Source organism: Marmota marmota, unplaced genomic scaffold (assembly GCF_001458135.2).
Source record: "Marmota marmota marmota unplaced genomic scaffold, marMar, whole genome shotgun sequence".
NCBI classification, from domain to species: domain Eukaryota; kingdom Metazoa; phylum Chordata; class Mammalia; order Rodentia; family Sciuridae; genus Marmota; species Marmota marmota.
Genome location: NW_025999862.1, coordinates 992,272 through 1,017,993, shown reverse-complemented (window position 1 = coordinate 1,017,993; position 25,722 = coordinate 992,272). Strand labels below are relative to the sequence as shown.

General features: G+C 34.8%; 1 protein-coding gene across 1 annotated transcript in view; it reads right to left on the bottom strand.

The window, feature by feature from the left end:
* The window catches only part of Micu1 (mitochondrial calcium uptake 1), a 186,426-nt gene that overhangs the window by 124,429 nt on the left and 36,275 nt on the right, over nt 1-25,722 (bottom strand). Inside the window, exons 3-5 of the mRNA XM_048808814.1 lie at nt 18,673-18,847; nt 13,174-13,336; nt 2,772-2,815 (exon numbers count right to left, since the gene is read on the bottom strand). Coding sequence (XP_048664771.1) covers nt 2,772-2,815; nt 13,174-13,336; nt 18,673-18,847 — 382 coding nt within the window. The remainder of the gene's footprint in view (nt 1-2,771; nt 2,816-13,173; nt 13,337-18,672; nt 18,848-25,722) is intronic.

Here is a 25,722-nt window from a genome sequence, read left to right as displayed (position 1 = left end):
ATATATATATATATATATATATATATATATATATATATATATATATGAACACATATAAAACATGAGTTATCATTAAAGATTTTATATTTGGGAAATCTCCAGGAATGAAAATTCCCCTAACAGCCTGTCAATCTGCTGTTTAACTTGTACACATTCAACTTCTTTACATATATTCAGGTTTATACATGTATAAAAATAAAAATCAAAGAATAAAAAATTCTCATGCTACTCTGGATTCCTTCAGTGGCTAAAACAGTTATTTGTTAAATTGACTTTGCTATATTATTGACTTAACGAGTCATGCGTCCAAGCAACATGATAGACTAGTTGATTTTTTGTAAATTAACCACCATTTATTGGTAGCCTCCTATGTGCCAGGCCTATGCTGAACTCCGAAGGACACAAAGACAGGGAAAACAGGGACATGACCTGCTGTAGACTCTGAAATTAGATCCTGACATCAGTGTCTGCAGTAACCTCTCACATGAATATGGTACTTTACGGGACACAAAGCAGAAGGACCAAGAATCAAAGAAAAGATGTGGCTGTCCCTAAGGACAGCCATGACTCAACCTAGGTCTCCTAGTATCTAGTTCAGTGCCCTTTCTTTTTGATCATTCTTTAAGAATATGTGACTTTAACTCATTAAGTCCTAAGTTTTCAATTCTGTGAATATTACAATGAAACTGACAAAGATATATTAAAATAGGTTGGAAATCATAATCCAGAGCTTATGTGTATTTTAATGAATATTATAATTATTAAATTATAACTATGTCATAATTTTATACTACATTTATGTTTTTAGATGCCCCATATCTGGGACAATGGAACAAAACAGGATAAAAAGAAGATACCACAGATGGAGGTATTTAGGCACTGTGCCAACTCAATGGGAAAGACACTTTTCAGTTAGGTAGCCTTAGCTAAAATTTCTCATATCTTAATAGCCACTTATTCTTTGCACTTGTGAAAAAGAGCTAAACATCTATGCTTCCCTACCAAGGTACAGAGTTTTACATTAAAGATAAAATAACTGGCACATCCCCACAAAATTAGTTTTTACTAAGATTGACTCCACCCATCTAGACCCTCTTTTGTGATCCTGCCTTTTCCATCCATTTCATGATTTTCCTTCTCAATTCTTTCCTTTTACGATTTGTAAAGCCACTCCTGGCTCTTCTTTTTTTCTCAAATTCTTTCTTCCACCTTATTAAAAGTGACAGATTACTTTTTTTTATGACACTGGGCAGTGTTTTCTTTTTCTCTTGGGGAAATTTATCCTGAAAGGAAAAACATGTTTGACTACTTCATGAGATAATAAAATTAAATCTTTTATTTTCTATACCTAAGAATGATATCAAATATAATTTATTCAGATATAAAATAAAAAATTGAAAGTAAATATAAGCAAACATGCAAATTTGGAATATTCTTCATAATTATTAGAAAAGCACTATAAGGAACTTCACAATTTTATAGCTAGAATAACTGTTATATACTATCATAAAGGTTAAGGAAGGTCAAATTAGAAATACAAATACAAATGTAACATTGGGGGGCTAAATATTTATGTGTCTATCGGGGATTAAAACCAGGGACACTCTATCACTAAGCTCTACCCCAACCCTTTTTATGTATTTATTTTTTATTTCAAGACAAGGTCTTGTGAAATTGCCAAGGCTAGCATTGAACTTGCAAGCCCCTGCCCTACCTCCAGCTTCCAGAGTAGCTGAGATTATAGGCATGCATCATATGCCTGGCTAATAATGGCATTTTTTTTTTTTTTTGATGCCCATCCTTCTTGCCCCCAAGTCCCAGAGACTATTTCACCCCAGCAGAAGGAAAATACCTGAAGTCACATGTATGACTCTGACCTCCTTATAACTGCACTCCAACTCTAACCCATCCAAGTGGAGGGTCTGGAAATGAATTCCTTTTGAAACTGTTTATACTCACTAGTTCCTAAAAAGTCTTCCTGCATTCTCAGGGGTATAGCACTCCAATTAGAAGATGGCTGGCCTATGTCCTAGCTCTGCATCTCAGACAGACATTCTGTCTAGTATATTTTGGTTGGTACCCAGGGTGAATGCCAGGATGAATGGATGTCTGTGGAGCAAAAAGGGATTAGGAAGGGGCCCTCCTGGAAGAAAACTTTTGCAGTGGTGGGTAGGGATGGACTGAGAGGTGAGGAGAGGAAACCAGAGAAGCTGAATGGCTATGGAAAACTGCTGAAGTACTGGAGCTCTCAGAACCTGACTTCTGATCTTGCAGGTGGTTGGTCTCCTTTGCTGGCAACCCCATCTCCAGTGTATCAGCTTCCTCCCTTGCTCACAGGCAGCAGCTATTATGTAATCCAGATAGTTTCTCCATTGTCACATATATACACTTGTACATAAATTAACGATGAAGCTATGATCTGAGAAATGCATCATTAAATGATTTCATTACTGTATGAATACCATTCTGTGGAGTTGCTTATTAATGCTTATAATGACTACTGAGTTAATATTCAAAAGTTAACAAACACCGAATTAGCTCTCAATAAGAGTAGACAACCTGTGAAGAGTCACCTCACATAGAAAAATATAACAGAACATTCTGTTTGATTCTTTCTGTAGAAGCATTTGAAGGCACAGACCTGCTAACTTAAACATGCTTTCTGTAAAATAACCAGGTATTCAGGGATCTCTCACACGTGATTCTAGAGGAACTTGAAAGTCTTCTTAGTAAACAACAGGATACACATCAAAGTGTCACAATTTGCTCACCTTTCCATCAAAGCGTTTTATTATATACTGATCCAGGCCCAAGTCTGAAAAAGAGAAAAAAAAAAAAATGAGCTACTGATTCTAACTCAACTGAAACATATAAAAGAACAAATCTCAGTTTTGTTTCCAGATACTCAATTAAATGTACTAGACAGTTTAGCTATAACATTTATTCTAAGGCCATGAGAATGAATATTCTGTCCCACTTTCAGATTCAAAGTTTTTAAGTCCTAAAAGATACCAACCTTTTATTTTACATATCAGAAAAGTGAGATTGACAGGGTACAAGCTGCATGTGCAAACTTATTTAACAATAGAGTCAAATTAGGACTCCTGACTCCTCCCGGGGGGGGGGGGGTGCTCTTTCTATTATATTACCTATAATTAAGGTGAAGGACAATATTTAAACAGAATGCATAATATTATTTTTGTATCAATTTAAAGAAAAGAGTTCAATACCAAAAGAACTTTTGCAACAAAGCTCAAGAGACCATCTTAATATATCATCCTAATATAGGGAGTCAGGGGGAATAGAGAATACCTAGGTTTGAATTCTGAGCACTGTGAAAGACATAAGTACATACATTGTGTTTGATTGACAGGGATGTTTTTGTCTCTGCATAACGTTTCATTCCCCATACTTGATACAATACTTGATCAATAGATACTACAAAAGAATGTATGAATAACATACAATTCCTTCTTTGAAGAGTTCCAATTGTGAGAAAGACATATGGGTATGATAATTAACATTATAAGGGAGCATACAATTAGTTCAATAAAAGGGTACTTTGTAGGAGTTCTGAAAGTAATCAGTTCCCAACTATATTTTTTTGTATAATTACTCAATCCTTTTCTTTCATGTCTTACCATATTCATGTTAGTTTAGACAGGAATATACTGTCCACAGTGTTATAACCAATTACCACTGCTCCCAGAAAATTTTTGCATTTCTCCTTCCACAAATTTTGTTACACATTCTCCTTACAGGAAATGTGTTTCATCTTCTAGAAGCCTGCCCTGAACAAAATGAATCACTGATTATAAAAGAAACAGATAATTTAGGAAACAGAAAGAAATTTTAAAACAATTCTAATTCAAAATTTCACAAATATTCAAGAAAATATTAGTCAAAAAGATAGAATAAGCTTCTGTTATAAAACAAACAAGAAAGAGTTATAGACAATTAAAATTCTGCCTATCTCCCCCTATTTTTCAATATACTGTCAAAAGAGAAGAAAAGGTAACTTCCCAGACTACCGACAAAAAGATAGCAGGATGGAAAGCAGAAAATATATGACAAAGTCATATCCTACAGGACCTACAAACAGAAAAAATATCCAAAAAATATTAGCAGAAACTCTCTCAAAACTGGAGAGACACAAACTAATACTTCACCAAGGGTTCTAAAACAGGATGAACAAAAACCTATCTACATTCAGTGTATGCTTGTGAAATCTTAGAATAGTGAGGATAACTCTGTGAGCCAGGCATGATGGTGCATGCCTGTAATATCAGTGGCTCAGGAGGCTAAGGCAGGAGGATCATGAGTTTGAGGCCAGCCTCAGCAACTTAGTGAGGCCCTACGCAGTAAGACTTGTCTTGAAATAAAAAATGAAAAGGGCTGGAAATGTAGCTCGGTGGTAGAGCATCCCTGGGCTAAATCCTCAGTACTACCCCACTCCACCCCCTGCCAAAAGAAAGAGAAACTCTTAACAGATTTCCAGGAAATGAAACTTCCTAGATACTTTAAAAATAAATAAGTATTAGGCTAGAATCAGATGTCTCATGAGTAAAACGTGGTTCATCATAAAGGCTAATAATGCTTACTAACTGGAGCAGCACTGTCCAACAGAAACATAATATTAATAACAAATATAAGTGTATTTTAAGTTTTTCTAACAGCTATTTTTAAAAAGATGTTAAAAGAGATGGGTATGATAGCACATCCCTGTAATCTCAGCTTCTTGGGAGGCTAAGGCAGGAGGACTGGATATTTGGGGCCAGCCTGGGCAAATTGTGGAGACACTGTCTCAAAATAAAATTTTTAAAGGGCTGGGGGTGTAGCTCAGTGGTAGAGCACTTGTCTAGCATGTGAGATTTACCAAACAATGTAGTAATTCTAAATAAGATGCACCTAATAAGAAAGTTTCAAAAAATTGATGGAATCAAAAGGATATGTACACAAATTCACAATTTAAGTCAGAAATTTACAGTCTTCTCTCAACAATTCATAGAGAAGAAAACTGACACTCAGTAAAGCTATACAAGGGAGAAAGCAGAAGTGGTTGCCTGAGAGTTGGAGAGCAGGGAAGACAGGAAAAGAAGAATTGCAAATGGGAATGAAGAAGAGGATCATACGGTACTTTTTCCCATTCACAAATAGGGAAAATGTTCATTATATTGATTGTGGTGATGGTTTCACTAGTATGTATATATGACTAATATATAAAAACTCATCAAACACTTTGTAATGTTTAAAACACTATGTTTAAAACACTATGTGATGTTTATTTTATGTTAATCATAACTCAATAGAGCAGTTAAAAAGAGATAGTATAAACCATCAAGGAAAAGATAGATACACTTGAAAGTATTAATACTGACAACTTTTGTAATTAAAAATTACCACAAACAAAATAAAAAATTCCCAGAATAAAATATATCTGCAATGCATATAACAGATTCCAATAAAGAATATATAAAGTATTTTTACTAATCAAAAAGAAAATCAAATAGAGAATACAAACAGGCAATTCATGGAAATGATAATGTGAGTGGTCAATAACATGCAGAAATGATAAGCCCCACTTGCTTTTATGACAAAGGTCATGAAAATTATCATGGTTGATGAATCCAGACTACAATGGCTATCAGTTATCTAAGTCTAGTGCTTTTCTTTAGATAAAACTTTGATGACTGGTCAGTTATTTCTATAGTATATTAGAACCAAGAAATAATAGTAAAATGTGAAATAAAACCACAAAAATACAATAATTTACTCCCATCAGTCTGCTAAACATTTAAGTCTGATATTATCAAGTTCTGACAGGAATGCACAGGAGGAAACTCTTGGAAAGAACACAAATTATTGTATGTACTCTAGAAAAAAAAACTGGCAATATCTGGCAAATGTGAAAAGGAAAGTTCCCTATGGGCCAGCAAATCCATTTCCAGGTATATCTTGAAAATAACTTTCCAAGTATACAAGAAGAGACAAATAGAAGACTCATTACTGTATGGTTTATCATAGGAAAAACAGGCATAGTAGATTCGACTATTATCTTTGAATATTCACTTCCTTTCCAGTAACCTCCATGGGAAAAAAAAAAACCAAAAACCTGGACTATAGGCTGTTATGTGACTTGCTATGGCCAATGAGATGTTAGCAGTTAGGATACAAGCACCCTTAAAATGGCCTTTCTCAAGTTGGCTTGCTTTCTTGCACCTCTTTAACCACTATGAGGACAGATCCTAGTCAGACTTGTGGTCTTAAAAAAAAAAATGATAAAAGCAGATAAATGATAAAACATACAGAGCAAACCTGACATATCTGCTAACGAAACCATAAAGCAAAGCTACCATAGCCTAGACTGTGAATCCCTAGCCTTCTATAGAGCAAAGCCAGCTGAGATAGAAAAGAGCAGTTTTTGACGTGCAGATTCATGAGCCAAATAATGCTTTTATGCCACTGTCATTTTGTGGTTATTTGTTACAAAGCAAAGGGAGAGAGGAAGCAAAAAAGTGAGGGGCGGGGGGACTGTTCAAAAAGTATATACTTTTAGTTAATACTATTTACCTATACACTTAAAAATGGTTAAAATGATAAACTTTATGTGCTTATGACAATTTTTTTAAAAAGATGTGAGCAACATGCTGACATAGTGATCTCCCCCATCCCCTTTTTCAAATATTGTGCCTTTCTCATTTTAAATCTCCACCTTCTGTAATCTGCTTAGACAGATTTGAACTCAAGCTATCCTAGTAATTAAAATAAACCATTTCAATGAGAAGATAACACAGCAACTTAAATCAGTGAACACGCCACTTCTATACTGAGGCAACTCATGGCAGAAAGAGGTCTTTCCAGACACATTCAGCAAATTTAACCATTTCAAATTTATTCAAGATGTTATAGAAAACTGTTAACTACAGCTATAGTAAATAGATGTTCAATGAATTCAGAGTGTACAATTAATGACTGATAAACCCCCAGGCATTCCATAATTAGATGAGGCCCCTTTTCTGTGGCTCATGTAAAATATCTGTTATGTAACATGTTCTATACAATTAAATTATAATGTATCAAATTGTAAGAAAATATCCAGAAGAATAAGGGAATCATCTTAGACTTAAGTGTTAAAACATGTTTGTCCTTATGTAAAAATTTTAACTTATTTTCTATAAATTTTGCAGTCTATAACCATTCATTTCTTATCCTTTACAAGTATTAATCTTCATATAATCAAAGATGGCTCAGTTTCAGATTTCAACAACATCTCATATATATTTAATTTTTGAGTGAAGGTTAGAACTCTGATTTGGTATATAAAGGTCATGAAAATTATGATGGTTGATGAATCCAGACTACAATGGCTATCAGATATCTAAGCCTAGTGCTTTTCTTTGGATAAAATTTTGATGACTGGTCAGTTATTTCTATAGTATATTAGAAATAATTTAGTGTGATCTTTCTGTTTGACTTCAACTTACATGATTTTTTCCCCCTAAAATCATGTTCATTAAATGCGTTGAAGTCATTTGCATCATCAGTGTAATGCAAATACAACAGTGATAGAAGGTGGATAACATTTACTGAGCACTTGCTTTGTTTTAGATACTGTTCTTGATGCACATTATTACTTCATTCAATTCTCCTTGCAAGTATACAGGAGTTGAAAACTGTAGTCCTTAGGTCAAATCCAGGCAATCTACATTTTCTTTTTTCCTTTTCTTCTTTATAGTTCAATAGCTAAGGTATGTTTACCATTTTGCCTCTTGGCCTATCAAGCCTTAAATATTTACTGTCTGGTCTTTTGAGAAAAAGTTTTCTGTTCTCTAAGAGCATATCAGCTGGTGTCTGGTGCCAAAAAAAAAAAAAAAAAATTTAAATCAGCACTATTTTTTGTTTATTTTATTTTTGCAGTACTGGGGATAAAACCCAGGGGTGCTCTACCACTGAGCTACCCCCACCCCCTTTTTAAAATTTTGAAACAGGGCTCACTAAATTGCCCAGGCTGGCCTGGAATTCAATATCCTCCTGCTTCAGCCTCCTGAGTAGTTGGGATTACAGATGTGTCACAGTGCCTGACAAGTTAGCACTGTTTTCAATGTATTTAGCCTTCAGAACCTTTGTTCTGCTCAGGATGACATGACACAATTAAAACCAAGAATCAATAGGTGGGATAGATTCAAACTAAAAGCTTCTTCTTAGCAAAAAAAAAAAAAAAAAAAAAAAAGAATACAAACAACAATAAGCATCGGCCAGGCTGTGGAGAGAAAGGTACACTCAAACATTGCTGGTGGGACTGCAAATTGGTACAGCCAATATGGAAAGCAGTATGGAGATTGCTTGAAAAACTTAGAATGAAACCACCAGCTATCCCACTCCTTGGTTTATACCCAAAGGACTTAAAAACAGCATACTACAGGGACACAGCCACCTCAATGTTTATAGCAGCACAATTCACAACAGCTAAATTGCAGAACCAACCCAGATGCTCTTCAGTAGATGAATGGATAAGGAAACTGTGGTATATATACACAATGGCACATTATTCAGCATTAAAAAAGAATAAAATCATGGCATTTTCAGGCAAATGGATGAAGTTGGAGAATACAACGCTAAGTGAAGTAAGCCAATCCCCCCAAATCAAAGGCTGAATATTTTCTTTTGCTATGAGGATGCTGACTCATAATGGCGATGCAGTGTGTGTGTGTGTGGGGGGGGGCGCGGGGGACAGCATGGGAGGAATGGAGGAATTTTAGATACGGCAAAGGGGAGGGAAGGGAAGAGAGGGGGCAAGGGGGTAGGAATGATGGTGGAATGAGTTAGACATCATTACCCTAAGTATATGTATAAGACACAAATGGTGTGAAAATACTTTTGTGTACAATCAGTGACTGTACAATTGTGCTCTATATGTGTAATATGAAATGAATTGCATTCTGCCATCATGTATAGCAAATTAGAATAAATAAATAATCTAATTAAAAAAATTTTTAAAAAGATGACACAACACATTAATTTTTGGAAAAAGAATACCATGACTCATATTCCATGTAAATACAGCTCATTGTTAACTCATATAATTCTCTACTCCAGAAGTCAGCAAAGTTCTTCTGCAAAAGGACAGAATGCAAAAGGGTAGAAAGTAAATACTTCAGGTTTATAGGCCACATTTGGTCTCTGCTGCAATTACTGAACTCAGTTATTATCGCTCAAAAGCTGTCATACATAAATGAATAAACATGGCTATGTTTGTAAAATTTCTTGCAAACATTGAAATTTAAGTTTCATATAATTTTCAGGTGTCACAAAATATTCTTGTGATACATTTAAAAATGTTCCAACCATTCTCTGCTCATGGGTCATATAGAAACAGGAGTCATATAGAAACAGTAGTTTGCCAACTTCTACTGCAGGGAAAGTAAATACTATAGGGGAATAAAAACAAAAGTACAACACACATTAGATAAGTGGAGAAAATATTATTGCAAAAATGTTTTTAAAATATATTTATTGTACTATGTAACCAGTGTAAAATAATGTGTCACTAACTAAAAGTGCTCTAGGTGAGAATATCATTAAAAGCATTAAGGGTCATCCTCAGGAGACTACAGGGTCCAGAATTAACTAAATCACAGTAAGATCTGTGTTACTCTTTTTCATCTCTCATGTAGATGATGCATAGGGTCAATCAGTTGGAGATGAGGGAAGAGAAAACAAGGATCCTCTTTATAATAGGGTATGCTTTGCTCTGACCAAAGCTCAAGTTTTCTTTATGAAACATTTAAATTTCTCCCCATGCCCCAGGTTACCAAAATCATTGCCTGCCTATGCAGAACTGGTTACAACAACAGATAGAGCCACTCAAAGCCTAGCACCTCAAGCAACTACCCAATTCACTACACTAAGGAATGGTGATGACATAGACTTTACAGAAAGGGAAATAAGATGTGTTCAAGTCACAGAGAAAATTTTTTCTCTTCTTAATGAGCTTCCTATTTAACTATGGCTACTCAATTCTTTCTTAATATTCAGTACATGAGTATTTTTATTCAACATTTCACTCTGAAATTCATCAGCTCTCTACTCATTTCAAAACAGCTTAATTTTAGGGCTTCATATAGTCTATGCTTCATGATTATTTTTGAACAGTTCTAAAACTAAAACTTACAAATTTAGATCTCATGGGTATCCTAGGATACGAGATGTGTGAAGTCATGACAAAACAAAGTTGAAATATGAGCTGCTGGCTACAGTCCAGCCATCTGATAGAAATTCAAACTATAAAAAAACTTACAGACTCACTATTCTTTATTTCAACTCATAAGAATAATATACTTTACTTCTGCTGCATCAACATTTGTGGGAATTCCAGTTCATAGGCAAATGAAAAGGAAGCCAATTTCTCATTGAATTTCATTTTAATATATTAGAATTTCTCCTCATGATTATAATTATTATTCTGACTTTTTATGTAAAAGAAAAATGTACTTGGCATCTTGGATACTTAGCAACTATTTTGCTTATGTAATAATAGGTCTTTCAACAATTACAAAATGGGGTGGGGGATGCAGTTTAGTGTAGAGAACTTGCCAAGCACAGGCCCTGGGTTTAATTGCTAACACCACAAAAACAAACAAAACCCCTAAATGTCAAAATATATGAAAGCCATCATAATACACAATGATTTCTAAAAGGATAAAAATAATATTCCTCAAACAATAAATTAACTTTAGTGGACTATCTAAAAAGTCTTGTTTCATTTTCATTGTCTCAACAGAAACAAAATACACTCATCTTTAAAAGTTACTGATACAAATGAGATTTTACCTGAACAGTTTATTTTTATAGGAACAAAAATATTTTACTATCATAAAAATCAGGAAATATCTTCCAATCCTCTTCTCTCTACTTTACTCTCTTCCATATTTCACAAAACAAGGTCCTGAATCAAATTTAAAGGAATATAAGCCTAAAGTTTAATGTTTATTTTAAAAGACTGGTTACTCTATGACAGCAGGAATTAATTACTGCATCCCTGAATCCATAGCAGATTCAATAACCAACAATTGTAGAATTATTTATTTTATTAAAAAAAAATGTTTATACATTTTTTGAGGTGAGGTACTGTGGATTGAAATCGGGAGCACTCAACCATTGAGCCACATCCCTGGCCCTATTTTGTATTTTATTTAGAAACAGGGTCTCACTGAGTTGCTTAACACCTCGCTTTTGCTAAGGCTGGCTTTGAACTCACAATCCTCCTGCCTCAGCCTCCCAAGCCACTGGAATTACAGTCATGCGCCACTGTGCCTGGCAACATTTGCAGAATTAATAAATGTGAAGTCTGTTAGGAAAAAAAAAAAAAGAAGCACACAAAGAATAATAAAATACTTTCTTCTAGTGTCAACATCCAGAGATTTTTCATTTTGGTAGCTTCCTTTTCAGGTGCTTTCTACCTGAGTGAAATACAAAGGGCAGAGGAAATATTCAACAACATCATAAGGATACAATCAGTAAAATCCAGACTATGGGAAATTCTATAATACAAACGACCTCCATTCTTTCACTTCAATCATGAAGTCTTTATAGTGACTTTTCCAAAGTATTCTTACAAAGACAGTATTCTACAGTTTCTGATCTGTTATCTAAGCAGTAAGCAGGTGACCTCATAAAGATTTCCTTCAATGCTGGAGCCAAAAAGAATGGAAAACAAAACAAAATCTCAGCCAGTATTTGCAGATTGGCTCTTAGCTTAGGTTTAACATTTAGTCAAGCTACCTACAACTCTTGACTTGAATTTTACCTCTTCTTTGCATTGAGTCCAAAGATCAGTAAAAGACACAAGCCCACTTAAATCTTTTTCAGTCACTTCTGTCCCACAGCATACATGCTGTACTCCAGATTCTTCAGTGTATGTGATGACCCTTCAAAAGGTCATCCTTCCCAGGTTGTATAGTCTGTATGTTGCTTGGCCTGGGTGGCAATGGGCAGTATACTGCATATCTTTAATTTTTTTTTTTTTGGTAGATGACACAGAGGAAGCCACTTAAGTCCTGGATGGATGAAAGAAAGGACAAGCTTTTGTGCTAGTTAGTAGATCAGTGAACTTCTGGACAAGTGTCAAATGTACACTCATAACTTTTTGAGAACAAGTTGTATTGCTCACCTCCCTCCCTCCCAAATGTTAAGCCACACTAGGAACATAGCTGCTGTTCCTATGGCTGCTGCTGACCTGGGAAACAGGGATGGGAGGCAAAATTGCCACAAAGCTTTGTCACTAAAATTTAGTAGGCTCTTTCCTCAGTGAGTTCTCCCCTGATTATGAGCTGATTAGTTGGCAGAATTTTTTAAAAGTTGATTCTTATCTCTTTTCCAGCTTAATGGTTGCTTCAATAGAAAGTCTGTATCCTGGTGCTCCCTACTTGATCCTTTTTCCTAAAGTATCTCCCAGATACATTCTTAAATTATTATATTTAACTTGAAGCTATTTCTTTCCACACACCTTGTTTGTTCAGATTGTTTTCTCTAAATAAGCCATTCTCTTTTTTAAAAATTTTTAGTTGTAGAGGGATACGATACCTTTATTTTATTTATTCATTTTTATGTGACGCTGAGGATTGAACCCAGTGCCTCACAAGAGTTCTACCAGTGAGAATCCAGTGCTTGGCAAGAGTTCTATCACTGAACTACAACCCCAACCCCCTTTCCCCCTATTCTTTACTTGTCTTTTATTCAAACCTACAAAATTTCTCTAAAGAGCATCCTCCAAATTTCCACATTGAGCTAAGTGGTTCTTCTTTCCACTGCCACAGGACATCTGCATAATATTCTTCTACAAATTCCTAAAATCACCTATTACTGTGTTTATCTCCCTTGCTAAAAAAATAAGTCAATAGCAGTTACATGTATATTGCATTGACCTTGGGGACATTCTCATTATAGGTAATGAATGAGACAGAGAGGCACAGTCTCCTTAGCCCCTACTCCTTGCCACACTGAACTGCAGGCTCCCCTCTTTTGTACTACTAAAGTCCAGTACAACACCTGACATGCAATAACTATACAGTGAATATAATAATGTCACGGACCTATAAAATTTATGCACCACAAATGTAAAATAGCCTATAACAAAATAAGTATCACAATCTGATTTTTCACTTTAGCACCTACGTTCTGGTTGTTTTTCATTGGGTGTTATGGATCGCACAAAATCTTGTGGAGTCATAAACACTTCTACTTCACCAGGCTCATTGATTACTTTCAAGGTGGCAAAGTATCGGAAGATTTTGTCTGGTGTGGAGTAGGCTCGGATCCTATTCTCATATTCCATCACCTAAAATTAGAAATTTAAAGAATGTTACTATATTTAAGCAATGTTCATATACTCCCATCTTTAATGCTCATTAATTTTCATATATATGTCTCATCTTATTTTTGGAGAAATTTATGTTACCACTCTTTCTATAATGAGGTTTTTTTTATGTTACAAAGAAGCCTGACTTAAAATTTTAAAAATTTCTTTCTTGTAACATACCATTTATAACTCAGTTGAAGCAATGTTCATGTAACTTTTGTTTAGACGCCTTTTTTTTAAAGAATTGTCTAGTTTCTTAAATAACTGAAAGCTAGCAAAATTTAAAAACACCATAAAAGAATCCAAAAGGTCTTAATAACATGGTGCAATGTCATATACATAGTAGCCTACAGGTTCTTAAATACCAAGTTTTTGAAGAAAGGGACTGACTTTACTCTTCTCACTTTTATGAGAGGAAATTTCCTCAATCCTAAAAGAAAACAGACTTGAGATTTCATGACTGTAAATAGTTATCAGGCCTTTAAAAACAAAGTACATTAAATGATGGTACAGAAAAATGAAATTACATACCATGGAAACTCAAATTTTAATAGGTCTGAAGCAACAGATTTTTACTTTTTTTTTTTTTGTACCGGGGATTGAACTCAGTCAGAGGTATCTGACCAACATGTACTGAGCAACATTCCCAGCTTTATTTTTTGTATTTTATTGAGAGACAGGGTCTCATTTAGTTGCTTAGCACCTTGCCTTTGCTGAGGCTGACTTTGAATTGCAATTTTCCTGCCTCAGCCTCCCAAGCCACTGGGATTATAGGTGCATGCCACTGTGCTGGCAAATTTTTACTTTTCACTACAGGATTAAGCAAACTACCAAACTACTGCATGATCTTTTACATATAGCATTATTTACAAAGGGTTAGAGTTGGTAATGCACATAAGCAAATGTTTGACAACAAAATCATGTATGTTGGGGCTGGGGTTATAGCTCAGTGTAGAGCATTTGCCTAGCCAGTGTTGGATCCTCAGCACCACATAAAAATAAATAACTAAATAAAATTAAGGTATTGTGTCCATCTACAATTTTTTTAAATTAAGTATGTCATACATTAATTAACAGTGCAACATATTAATATTGTATCTCATTCCCTTATCTGGCATATAAGCTCCTATGCTAAGCATAGAACATATAAAATATTATTCTCAATCATATATACTACTTTGATGAAGACATTTATCTTATCTTTAATTTTGAATGTTGAGGTAGCCAAAAATAAATACTATATTATAAATGGGTACAAAATGTATTAAAGCAATAAAACCTAAACTCATCAATTCATTAATGTTAAGAAAAACATTCATGTTTGCAATTTGTCACATTAACATAGCAATTCCTGTACAGATCAGCCCTGACTAGATGTCACTTTGGGGTCATTGGTAGTAACTGTTTAACAATGGTTTCAATATCACTACCAGATGTGCTTTTAGCAATTAAGAAAAGACTGCTAATTTATAACTACATGACAAAAATTCAATGCTAACTTGAATTAAAATCTGAATAGATTTCAGAGAAATCTTTATCAAAAGACTAAACATCGGCAAACAATAAGTAGCTTTTCAAACCCTTAGAAGCTTTAAGACTTAGCCACAGTCATATAAAAAGCATTTTACATTAAACTACAACTGTATGCTGGGTAATACTGACTGCAGAAGAAATATCTTTCTTTAGGCCATCTGGATTTCTCTTCTTCCTCTGAACAACAATAATAACAAAAAGAAAGTTTGAAATGTTTATGGTGTATAAGCTGTAACTATTGCCAAAGAGGGCTTTCTGAACTAAAAAATTAAACCAAATCATATACAAGGTACAAAGATAACATGTAAGTCAGGAATTTTAAAGCTGAACAATATGGTTTCCTTGTTATGAAAATCACTAAGTTATGCTGTTGAAAATTATTAATTTGATCACAATTTATGCTACAAACACATTTTGCTATTATTAATATAAACCAATGGTTATAAGTTTTTTTAATTTATTTTTTAGTTGTAGTTGGACACAATACCTTTATTTTATTCATTTATTTTTATGTGGTGCTGAGGATCGAACCCAGGGTCTTGCACATGCGAGGTGAGCGCTCTACTGCTGAGCCACAACCCCAGCCCTCTGAGTTTTAATTTGAAAAAATAGGTCAAGGAAAGTAACAGATCTAATGCACTCCTATACTAGTAGAATGAAGTATAGTCATAGTGTACAGTGTGTGTTGTGTGTGTGTGTGTTTCTTATCATTATGTCTTGGAGATCAGTTTATATCAAGTTATATGGAGCTGCCTAATTTAAGTAAGCAAGTTAGATGGAAAATTAAAACTATAATAAAGATTTCAGAATATTGGGTTGTGGTTCAGCAGTTGAGCACTAGTATGTGTGAGGCACAGGGTTTGATCCTCAGCACCAAATAAAAATGAAATAAAGACATTGTGTCCACCTAAAACTAAAAAAAAAAAAAGATTTCAGAATATAACATCTAAGCAAAATAACAAAGGCTTTGAACCAGAAACAGATCATTAAAGATTCTGGGACATTTGATCTAGAGAATAGATAAGGGAATCATGATAGTTCTTTCAAATATTTAGCATATTTTCTTGAGTATCATTATATCAAGACACACATCATTAATAAAATTGCCCAACTCAAACATAAAAATTTGAGCATTATGTTTCTTGCATGAACTGCACCAAAGAGTAAGTAACCAGATACTAATTGTAACCAAACAATGGATGAGACATTCTTTTTAGAAAAATATTCCATTAATATATGAAAAATATTTGAAAACATTAGAATATCACCATTTTGCAACCACAATGAATTAACAGATCTGGTTTTAAATATCAATAGCTGCTAATATCATAAAGAGAAAAGTAACTACATATTAGTTGTCTCATGATAAAAAAAAAAAAAAAAAAGAAAAGAAAGAAATCACCTCTGGTATTGCCACATGGATCAAATCTAAGTCTGACTGAGCTGCAAAATCCAGTTGTCAATACTCAGGTACAACAAAGAGTAGAGCAACTTGCTGAATTGAATTAATAAGCATCAGTGAAATCTAGACTCCAGGGAATTTTATAGGTTAAATGGCCTGGATTCTGTCACTTGTAGATTTTCATTAAACTCAGAGGTACTTTACCACTGAGCTACATCTCCAACACTTGTTATTTTTTATTTTAAGACTTGTCTCACTAAGTTGCTTAGGGCATTGCTTAATTGCTGAGGCTGGCCTCAAACTTGCAATCCACCTGCCTCAGCCTCCTGATTTACTGGGTTTACAGGTGTGCACCAACATGCCCAGTTCACTTGTAGTTTAAAAGAATTAAAAGACACGAAAAAGACATACCATCAAAATAAAACAGGCAAGATTACATTATATGTCCAGGAATGAACATTTGAGTGATAAGACTATAGGAATAAAAAGTCTGTTTTTTAACTGCTCAAGATGCCCAAAGGAAAGAAGGCCAAAGGGAAGAAGTAAGGGTAGTCATGAAGAAGCAGAAGGCCAAAAAGGTGATAGATAAATCTCTTGAGAAAGGGCCTAATAATTTTCACACAGGTCAGGATATCCCAAATGGACCTCATTTGCTTTGTCAAAAGGTCCCACTCCATCTGATTACAGTGGCAAAGGGCTCTCCTCCATATATAGCTGAAAGTTGCTCCTGCAATTAACCAGTTCCCCCAGGCCTTGCACTGCCAAACAGGTACACAGCAGCTTCTGGAGGCCCATAAATACAGATCAGAGATAAAATAAGAGAAGGAGCAGAAAATATTGGCCTGGGCCAACTCAGTGAGACCCTGTCTCTAAAAAAAAATACAAAATAGGGCTGGGGATATGGCTCAGTGATTGAGTGCCCCTAGGTTGGTCCCTGGTACTCCGCCCCCTGCCCCCCCCCCAACCAAAAAAAGTAAAAGTTGGGTCATTTTAAAACACGAAAGCCAAATGTTCGCTGTGAGTGTGGATGCTGACTCATAATAGGTGGGGTGGGGGGTGGGAGGTCAAGGTATAGCAGATTGGACAGGGCAGAGTGGGGAGAGGGGAGGATGGCAATGGGAAAGACAGCAGAATGAATTGAACATAACTTCCCATGTTCATATATGAATACACGACCAGTGAAACTCCACATCATGTACAACCATAAGAATGGGAAGTTGGGGCTGGGGATGTGGCTCAAGCTGTAGCGCGCTCTCCTGGCATGCATGCGGCCCGGGTTCAATCCTCAGCACCACATACAAACAAAGATGTTGTGTCTGCCGAAAACTGAAAAATAAATATTAAAAAAAATTCTCTCTTCTTCTCTCTCTCTCTCTCTCCTCTCCTCTCTCTAAAAAAAAATGGGAAGTTTATACTCCATGTATATATGATATTCAAAACACATTCTATATAACTAAAATATATAAATAAAAGTTTAAAAAATTTCAGTCATTTTAACTCTGTAAAATGTAAATAAAGCATGGCTATAAATGAAACTGTTAGCACAAGGTAAAGGTCAGCTTTCTTTTGAATTTACTCAGGGCAAAAGAATAAATAAATTTATCTTTATAGAAAAACTAATAAAGTTAAAAAGTATTACAAATAATATATATGATAACATAAAGCCCTGGGAAGACTCAGAAACCAAGAATCACTTGTGATACATAACTTCTGTTCAAATTAAGCTCAATCAGAAACGGATTTGGGGGCTAGAGGTATAGCTAAGTGATGAAGTGCTTGCCTAGCACTAGTAAGCCCCTGTATTTTTAATCACCAGTACCTGTCACCCCTGCAAAAAAAACTGGTGCGAACTGAAAAGACATATTAAACAACTGTTCATCATGAGTGTATGCTGAACTCAAATGCCTAATATCATAGGTATTATTATAATGAAATTGAAACTTTTTTTGTGTGTAGAAAAGCTACATAATAGCAGGTTGTGTTAATTACACAAAATCTTGACAGTAATCTGAAGTTTATGCTATCCTCAAAGTTACTCAGTTTTCTGGAAGTTATTTTTCCAAGAAAATTTATTCTCCCTTTACAACTTGACCTCATAAATCAGAAGTACTACAAAGAATATATGAGAAGACGAGCACTTAAAAGATCCATAAAGCAAGAATCAGTTTAGGTAGTTGAACTGAAAGAACTAAGGAAGAATATACTGGTCATTACTCCGTTTAATTTCACATTCATAAGTACCTTTGGTTTAGAACATGATGGAAAATAGCAAAGAGGTAAACAGCTTAGAAGTGAATATGAACCATTTAAAATACATAATAAAACTGCATTGGTCTACTTTAGGATATAATTCCAATTAACATAAAATTTTGTTCCATACTTTTCTGTCTCTGAATCCTGATCGTTTCTTCTTTTTTTCTTCTGGATAAGGCTCAAGACAATTATCAGCAGCCTTTTTTTCATGGTTATAAACTTCCCCTTCATCTTTATTCTTCCCTTTATCATCAGTGTCATTCTTTAAGTTGTTTACAAATGGTGGAGATTCTGCATGGGCCCTGAATGTGCAAAAGAAAAATCTAGATTAATCATGAAGGTCCATTTATTAGCCAAACAAGCAGTCACAGATACAGTTCAGCAGGAGCAACAGCAATGAAATTTGTCAAAAATTCTACATGAAGAAGTTCCTCAAGAAACTAACAGTAGATCTACCATTTGACCCTGCAATTCTATTTCCAGTTACATATCAAAACAACCAAAATCAGGATCTCAAGTGATAACTGTACACTCAGGTTCATAGCAGCACTATTTATAGTACTTAAAACATGGAAGCAACCCAATTGTCAATTCGTGGATAAATGGATAAACAAAATGTGTGTGTATGTGTGTGTGTGTGTGTGAGTGTGTGTATTTGTGTACAATGGAATATTATTCAGCGTTTAAAAAGGAAATTCTGTCACATGCAACAAGAATGAATTGAAGATGTTAAGTGAAATAAGCCAGAAACAAAAAGACAAATAATGTACAATGCTACTTACATGAGTTACTTAGAGTAGTTAAATTCATAGAAATGGAAAAGAGAATGGTGATTACTAGGGGCTGAGGAAGAACAGGAAAGTTATTTAAAAAAACCTGTTTCACAATGAATATACTTCCAATCAAAGTATATACTTAAGAATGGTTCTATGATGGTAAATTTTATGTTATTGTTTCTCTTACTACAGTTACACAAGTACTTAAAGAAGAAATGGAAACCTACAAGAATAAAAACAATCTCTAACACACACACACACACACACACACACACACACAATTCTACATGAAGACAACTGATCTGCTAGATTTTTGAGATCCATTCAATTATCAACAGCAAGCAAAAACTGAATGTCAGTAGAAGATACATTGGCAATTAAATCGCCAACATAGCCTAAAAAATTTTTCCAAACAACTTTAGTCAAGGTATGGCTTCATTCCTTCAAACTCAAACAGCTCTTTGTGGGAAGCTACACTAAATGACCACACCATCCAGTCTTGATGCCTCTGGCTCTGACCAACCACTCCATTCATTGTGGCTTGGTTGGAGACGCACTCAGACAGAAAGGAGGTCTTCTTTGTGGGTGTACCCCTAGGGTTGAGTTACACCTGTTCTCTTTTGTCCTGCCCTTTCATGGACAGAACTTTCTTTCTAAGAACAGAGTCCTCCCAGTAAAGGCTGACTTCTGAATGTGTTTGTTCCTTCCTCTCTCCCCTCCCGTCCATTCCACTCCTCTTCCTTTTCTCCTCCCTTCCTCCCCCTCCCCCTCCCTCCCTCCTCCCTTCTCTATATCTCGAGCCCCCCTTTCTCTCATCAGCCTCTAGTGACTTTCTCTTGCTCTCCCTTTTGGGGAGCCAGAGGCATACAGCCAGGAAAGCCATCCTGAAGCTGTGTAAAGGTAAATTGTTTAAGAAGAGAAGATCATCTTTTTATACACCATTGCATTTATTGGTTCTGTAATACTCAATTATTTTATTTTTTTCTGGCTTTTTAATTAATTTTTTATTCATATATGACAGCAGAATGCATTACAATTCTTTTTTTAAATTAATTTTTTAAATTTATATATGACAGCAGAGTGCATTACAATTCTTATTACACATATAGAGTACAATTTTTCATATCTCTGGTTGTATACAAAGTATATTCACACTAATTCGTGTCTTCATAGATGTACTTTGAATAATAATGTCATCACATTCCAACATCATTTATAACCCCATGCCCCCATCCTTCCCCTCCAACCCCTCTGCCCTATCTAGAGTTTGTCTATTCCTCCCATGCTCTCACTCCCTATCCCACTATGACTCAGCCTCCTTGTATCAAGGAAAACATTCAGCATTTGGTTTTTGGGGATTGGCTAACTTCATTTAGCATTATCTCTCCCAATTCCATCCATTTACCTGAAAATGCCATGATTTTATTCTCTTTTATTGCTGAGTAATATTCCATTGTGCATACAGGCCTCATATTTTTTAATCCATTCATCTATTGAAGGGCATCTAGGTTGGGCCCACTGTTTAGCTATTGTGAATTATGCTGCTATAAACATTGATGTGGCTGTGTCCCTGTAGTATGCTGTTTTTATGTTTTAGTATGGGAATGGTGGTTCCATTTCCAATTTTCCAAGAAATCTCCATAACTGCTTTCCATATTGGCTGCACCAATTTGTAGTACCACCAGCAATGTATGAGTGTACCTTTTCCCCCACATCCTCGCCAACACTTATTGTTGTTTATATTCTTAATAGCTGCCATTCTGACTGGAGTGAGATGAAATCTTAGAGTGGTGTTGATTTGCATTTCTCTAATTGCTAGTGATGATGAACATTTTTTCACGTATTTGTTGATTGACTGTATGTCATTTTCTTAGAAGTGTCTGTTTAGGTCCTTGGCCCATTTATTGATTGGGTCATCTGTTTTGGGGGGTGTTTAACTTTTTGAGTTCTTTATATACCCTAGAGGTTAGTGCTCCATCTGATGTGTGAGTGGTAAAGATTTGCTCCCAAGATGTAGGCTCTCGGGGCTGAGGCTGTAGCTCAGTGGTAAAGCGCCAGCCTCGCGTATGTGAGGCACTGAGTTCAATCCTCAGCACCACATAAAAATAAATAAAGGTACTTTGTGTTCATCTACAACTAAATAAATATTTTTTCAAAAAAAGATGTAGGGGGCTGGGGATGTGGCTCAAGTTGTAGTGTGTTCACCTGGCATTCGCGCGGCGCTGGGTTCGATCCTCAGCACCACATAAAAATAAAATAAAGATATTGTGTCCACCAAAAACTAAAAAATAAATATTAAAAAATTCTCTTTTTTTTTTAAAAAAAAGATGTAGGCTCTCTATTCATCTCATAGATTGTTTCTTTTGCCAAGAAGAGACTTTTTATTTTGAGTTCATCCCATTTATTGATTCTTGATTTTAATTCTGGTGCCAAAGAAGTCTTATTAAGGAAGTTGGGGCCTAATCCCACATGATGGAGATTAGGGCCTACTTTTTCTTCTATTAGATGCAGGGTCTCTGGTTGTATTCCTAAGTCATTGATCCATTTTGAGTTGAGTTTTGTGCATGGTGAGAGATAGGGGTTTAATTTCATTTTGTTTCATATGGATAGAGATACTACCCTGCATTATCTCTAAAAAGAGAGCTGAATTGATATAGAGGTCAAATATCAAGAACTGCTTTTACTCAAAATCAGCCTGAAGTGTTATCATTAATTTTGATTATAGCATGGTGTATATTATCTTTGGGCACTTTTAGATTCAATCAAGGCCTTTCCTATATATTTTAAAGGATATTTTCAGAAAAGCTAGCTATTTGGAAGTGAGCAAAACTGATCTAAAAAATTAGTATACTAAAATCAGTCAACTTACGATTGTGATTATACAAGCTAGATTCCAATTTACAAGGTATTTAAAGTGAAATAATCTTCAGAAAGAAGGTGTCATTTATTTCAATTAGTTTCCTGCAAACATTGTGAAACATGATTACACTTGACTATATTGTAGAATATGATTTATTTGTGAATCTTTAGTTTTTCTTTTTCACATAAAGCAGTAAAAAGTTCCCACTATACATTAAAAAAAAAAAAACTTCTTATAGTATGCAAGCATCAAATTTTTTAAGCAAAGTCACACCAAAGTAGAAATATAAAAGCATTAGCTGTCATAGTCACAGCATTGGTACTGTACTGCACTACAGAAGTAAGCTACATGGAAAAGATTTGGGGAAACATATTAGTACAACCACTACAGAAATCAGTGCGGAGGTTCCTCAAAAACCATCATATGACCCAGCTTTACCACTCCTCCATATGTATTCTAAAGAATTAAAGTCAAGGGGCTGGGGTTGTGGCTCAGCGGTAGAGCACTCGCCTAGCACATACGAGATGCTGGGTTTGATCCTCAGCACCACATAAAAATAAATAAAAATAAAGGTATTGTGTCCATCTACAACTAAAAATTTTTTTTTTAAAAAAGAATTAAAGTCAACATACTATAGCAATACACATATACCTATGTTTATAAGCAGCACAATTTACAATAACCAAATTATGGAACCAGTCTAGATGTCCATCAGTAAAAAACAGAAATTGTACTATATATGATAGAGTTTTATTCCGTCATAAAGAATGAAATTCCATCATTTGCAGGAAAATGGATAGAACTTATGAGCATTATGTTAAGTGAAATAAACCAAACTTAGAAAATCATATGTTTCCCCTCATATATGAAAGCTAGACAGAAAGGGGCGGTAGAGCTGGGGGTGGTGGCACCTCATAAAAATACAAAGGAGTTGAAAAGAAGAAGGGGACCAGGGGGAAGCAGGAAGGGAAAAGAGGAGGAGATACTGGAGAATGAAACTGACAAATTATATTGTTATATTTGTGCATGTATGAATATATAGCAATGAATTCTACTATTACAAATAATTACAATAATTACAATCAGGTTGGGGTTGTGTGGTAGAGTGCTTGTCTAGCACATGTGAGGCACTGGGCTGGATCCTCAGCATCACATAAAAATAAATAAATAAAATAATGGTTAAAAAAAAAGAATGCTTCAAAAAATAATTACAATCTACCAATAAAAAATAAGCTATAAATAAATTCAAAAATGAAGGGAGGGAAGAAGTGAAGGAGGAAGGAAGGAAGGAGGGAAGCAATGAAGACACTTGGACTAACACAAAGAAACAAAGAGTACCAGAAATGTAAAATGTGTGGGTAAATGTAAGAAAGTTTTTTCTCTTTTCAGAATTTCTTTAAGATACAGGTGATTCTTTAAAGCAAAAGTAATAACAACAACAATGTATTATAAAGTATATAAAATATTTAGTTATAACATGTATAACAATAATACAAGGAACACAGAAGGGAAATTAAAATTATATTATTGAGCTTATATATATATATATATGAATTTATATAACTTTTAAAATTTGTTATTTTTAGATATATATGACAGTAGAGTATATTTTGACATATTATACATACATGCAGTATAACTCATTGAAATTAGGATCTCATTCTTGCAGTTGTACATGATATGTAATTACACTGGTAGTGTATTCATATATGAACATAGGAAAGTTATATCAGATTCATTCTACTGTCTTTTCCATTCCCATATCCCCTCCATTCCCTTCATTACCCTTTCTGTAATCCAATAAACTTGTATTCTTCCCTCCCCTATCTATTGTATGTTAGCATCCGCACATCAGAAAGAACACTTGGCCTTTGGTTTTTTGGGACTGGCTTATTTGACTTAGCATGATAGTCTCCAGTTCCATCCATTTACCAGCAAATGCCATAATTTCATTCTTCGTTATGGTTGAATAATATTCCAATGTGTATATATCATATTTTCTTTATCCATTCATCTGTTGGTTCCATAACTTAGCCATTGTGAACTGAGCTGCTATAAACATTGATGTGGTTGCATTACTATAGTATGCTGATTTTAAGTCCTTTGGGTAGGAAATTATATAACATTTAAGGTAGGATATGACTAGTTCAAGATGTATGCTAAATTCTACAGCAGGAACTGGCAAACTACGACCCACAGGTCAAATCCAGTCCCTTATTTGTTTTTGTAAGGCCCCTGGTTTCTACACTCTTAAATAACTAGAATAAAAAGAAAAATAATAGTTTGTGATAAAAAAGATTATATGGGCTGGAGTTGTGGCTCAGCAGTAGAGCGCTCAGCTAGCAAGTGCAAGGCCCTAGGTTCAATCCTCAGCACCATATAAAAATAAATAAATAAATAAAATAAAGGTATTGTGTCCAACTACAACTAAAAAATAAATTTTAAAAAAAGATTATATGGAATTCAAATTTCAGTGCCCATAAAAGTTTTACTTGAACATGGCTACATTCATTCATTCCTTATTTATTTTTCAGCACCAAAAATCAAACCCAAGGCCTTGCACATGTTAGGCAAGTGCCCTACCACTAAATTACATCCCCAGCAACATTCTCCCTTTTTTAAAAACTTTATTTTGGAGACAGGGTCTAGCTAAATTGCCCAGGCTGGCCATGAATGTACCATCCTACTGCCTTAGCTTTCTAAGGAGCTGTGACTACAGGCATGCACCATCAACACATTGTGCTCATTCATTTCCATGTTGTCTATGGCTGCTTTTGCTCTATATAGCAGTAGCAACAGAGACTTTATAAACTGTGCCATCTAAAACACTCACTATCTGGATCCTATGGAAAGTGTTTGCCAATCTTGCTTTAGAATAATCACATGGAAGGGGTCGGAGGGAGGGAGGGAGAGAGAAGGAAAAAGCAAAAGAATGATCAGAGCACACTATATACATGTATGGAAATAATAAACTGGGTGCAGTGGTCATCCCAGCTAGTCAGGAGACTGAGGGAAGAAGACTATGAATTTAAAATCAGCCTGGGCAACAGAGTGAGATCCTGTCTCAAAATAAATAAATAAATAAAACAAATAAAAGGGTTTTTTTTTTATTTCCCCCTCCAAAACAATAAAATGAGAGAAGACAGAAATAAAGAAGAGAGAAGCAAAGAGGTAATAAACTCAGTATCCTAAACAATTAAGTAAAAGAAGTAAAGAGTAGTGTCAACAAATAGAAAACAAATGTCAGGATGGAAGATTTAAATGAAACCCATTTCAGCAATTATATGAAGTGAAAATGGTCTAAACACCTCAAATAAAAGACAGAGGTTATCAGACTTACACAAAAAGTAAAGCCCATTATAAGCTGTTTTTGAGAAAGTAAGTTTAAATACAAAGACAGAAATAAGATACGCCATACAAACCCAAATTAAAAGAAATCTGGAGTGGTTGGATTAATATGAGACAAAGTAGATTTCAGAACAAAGAATATTACCAGAAACAAAATGAAATGTTTCTAATGTTAATTGGGTCAATTCTTCAA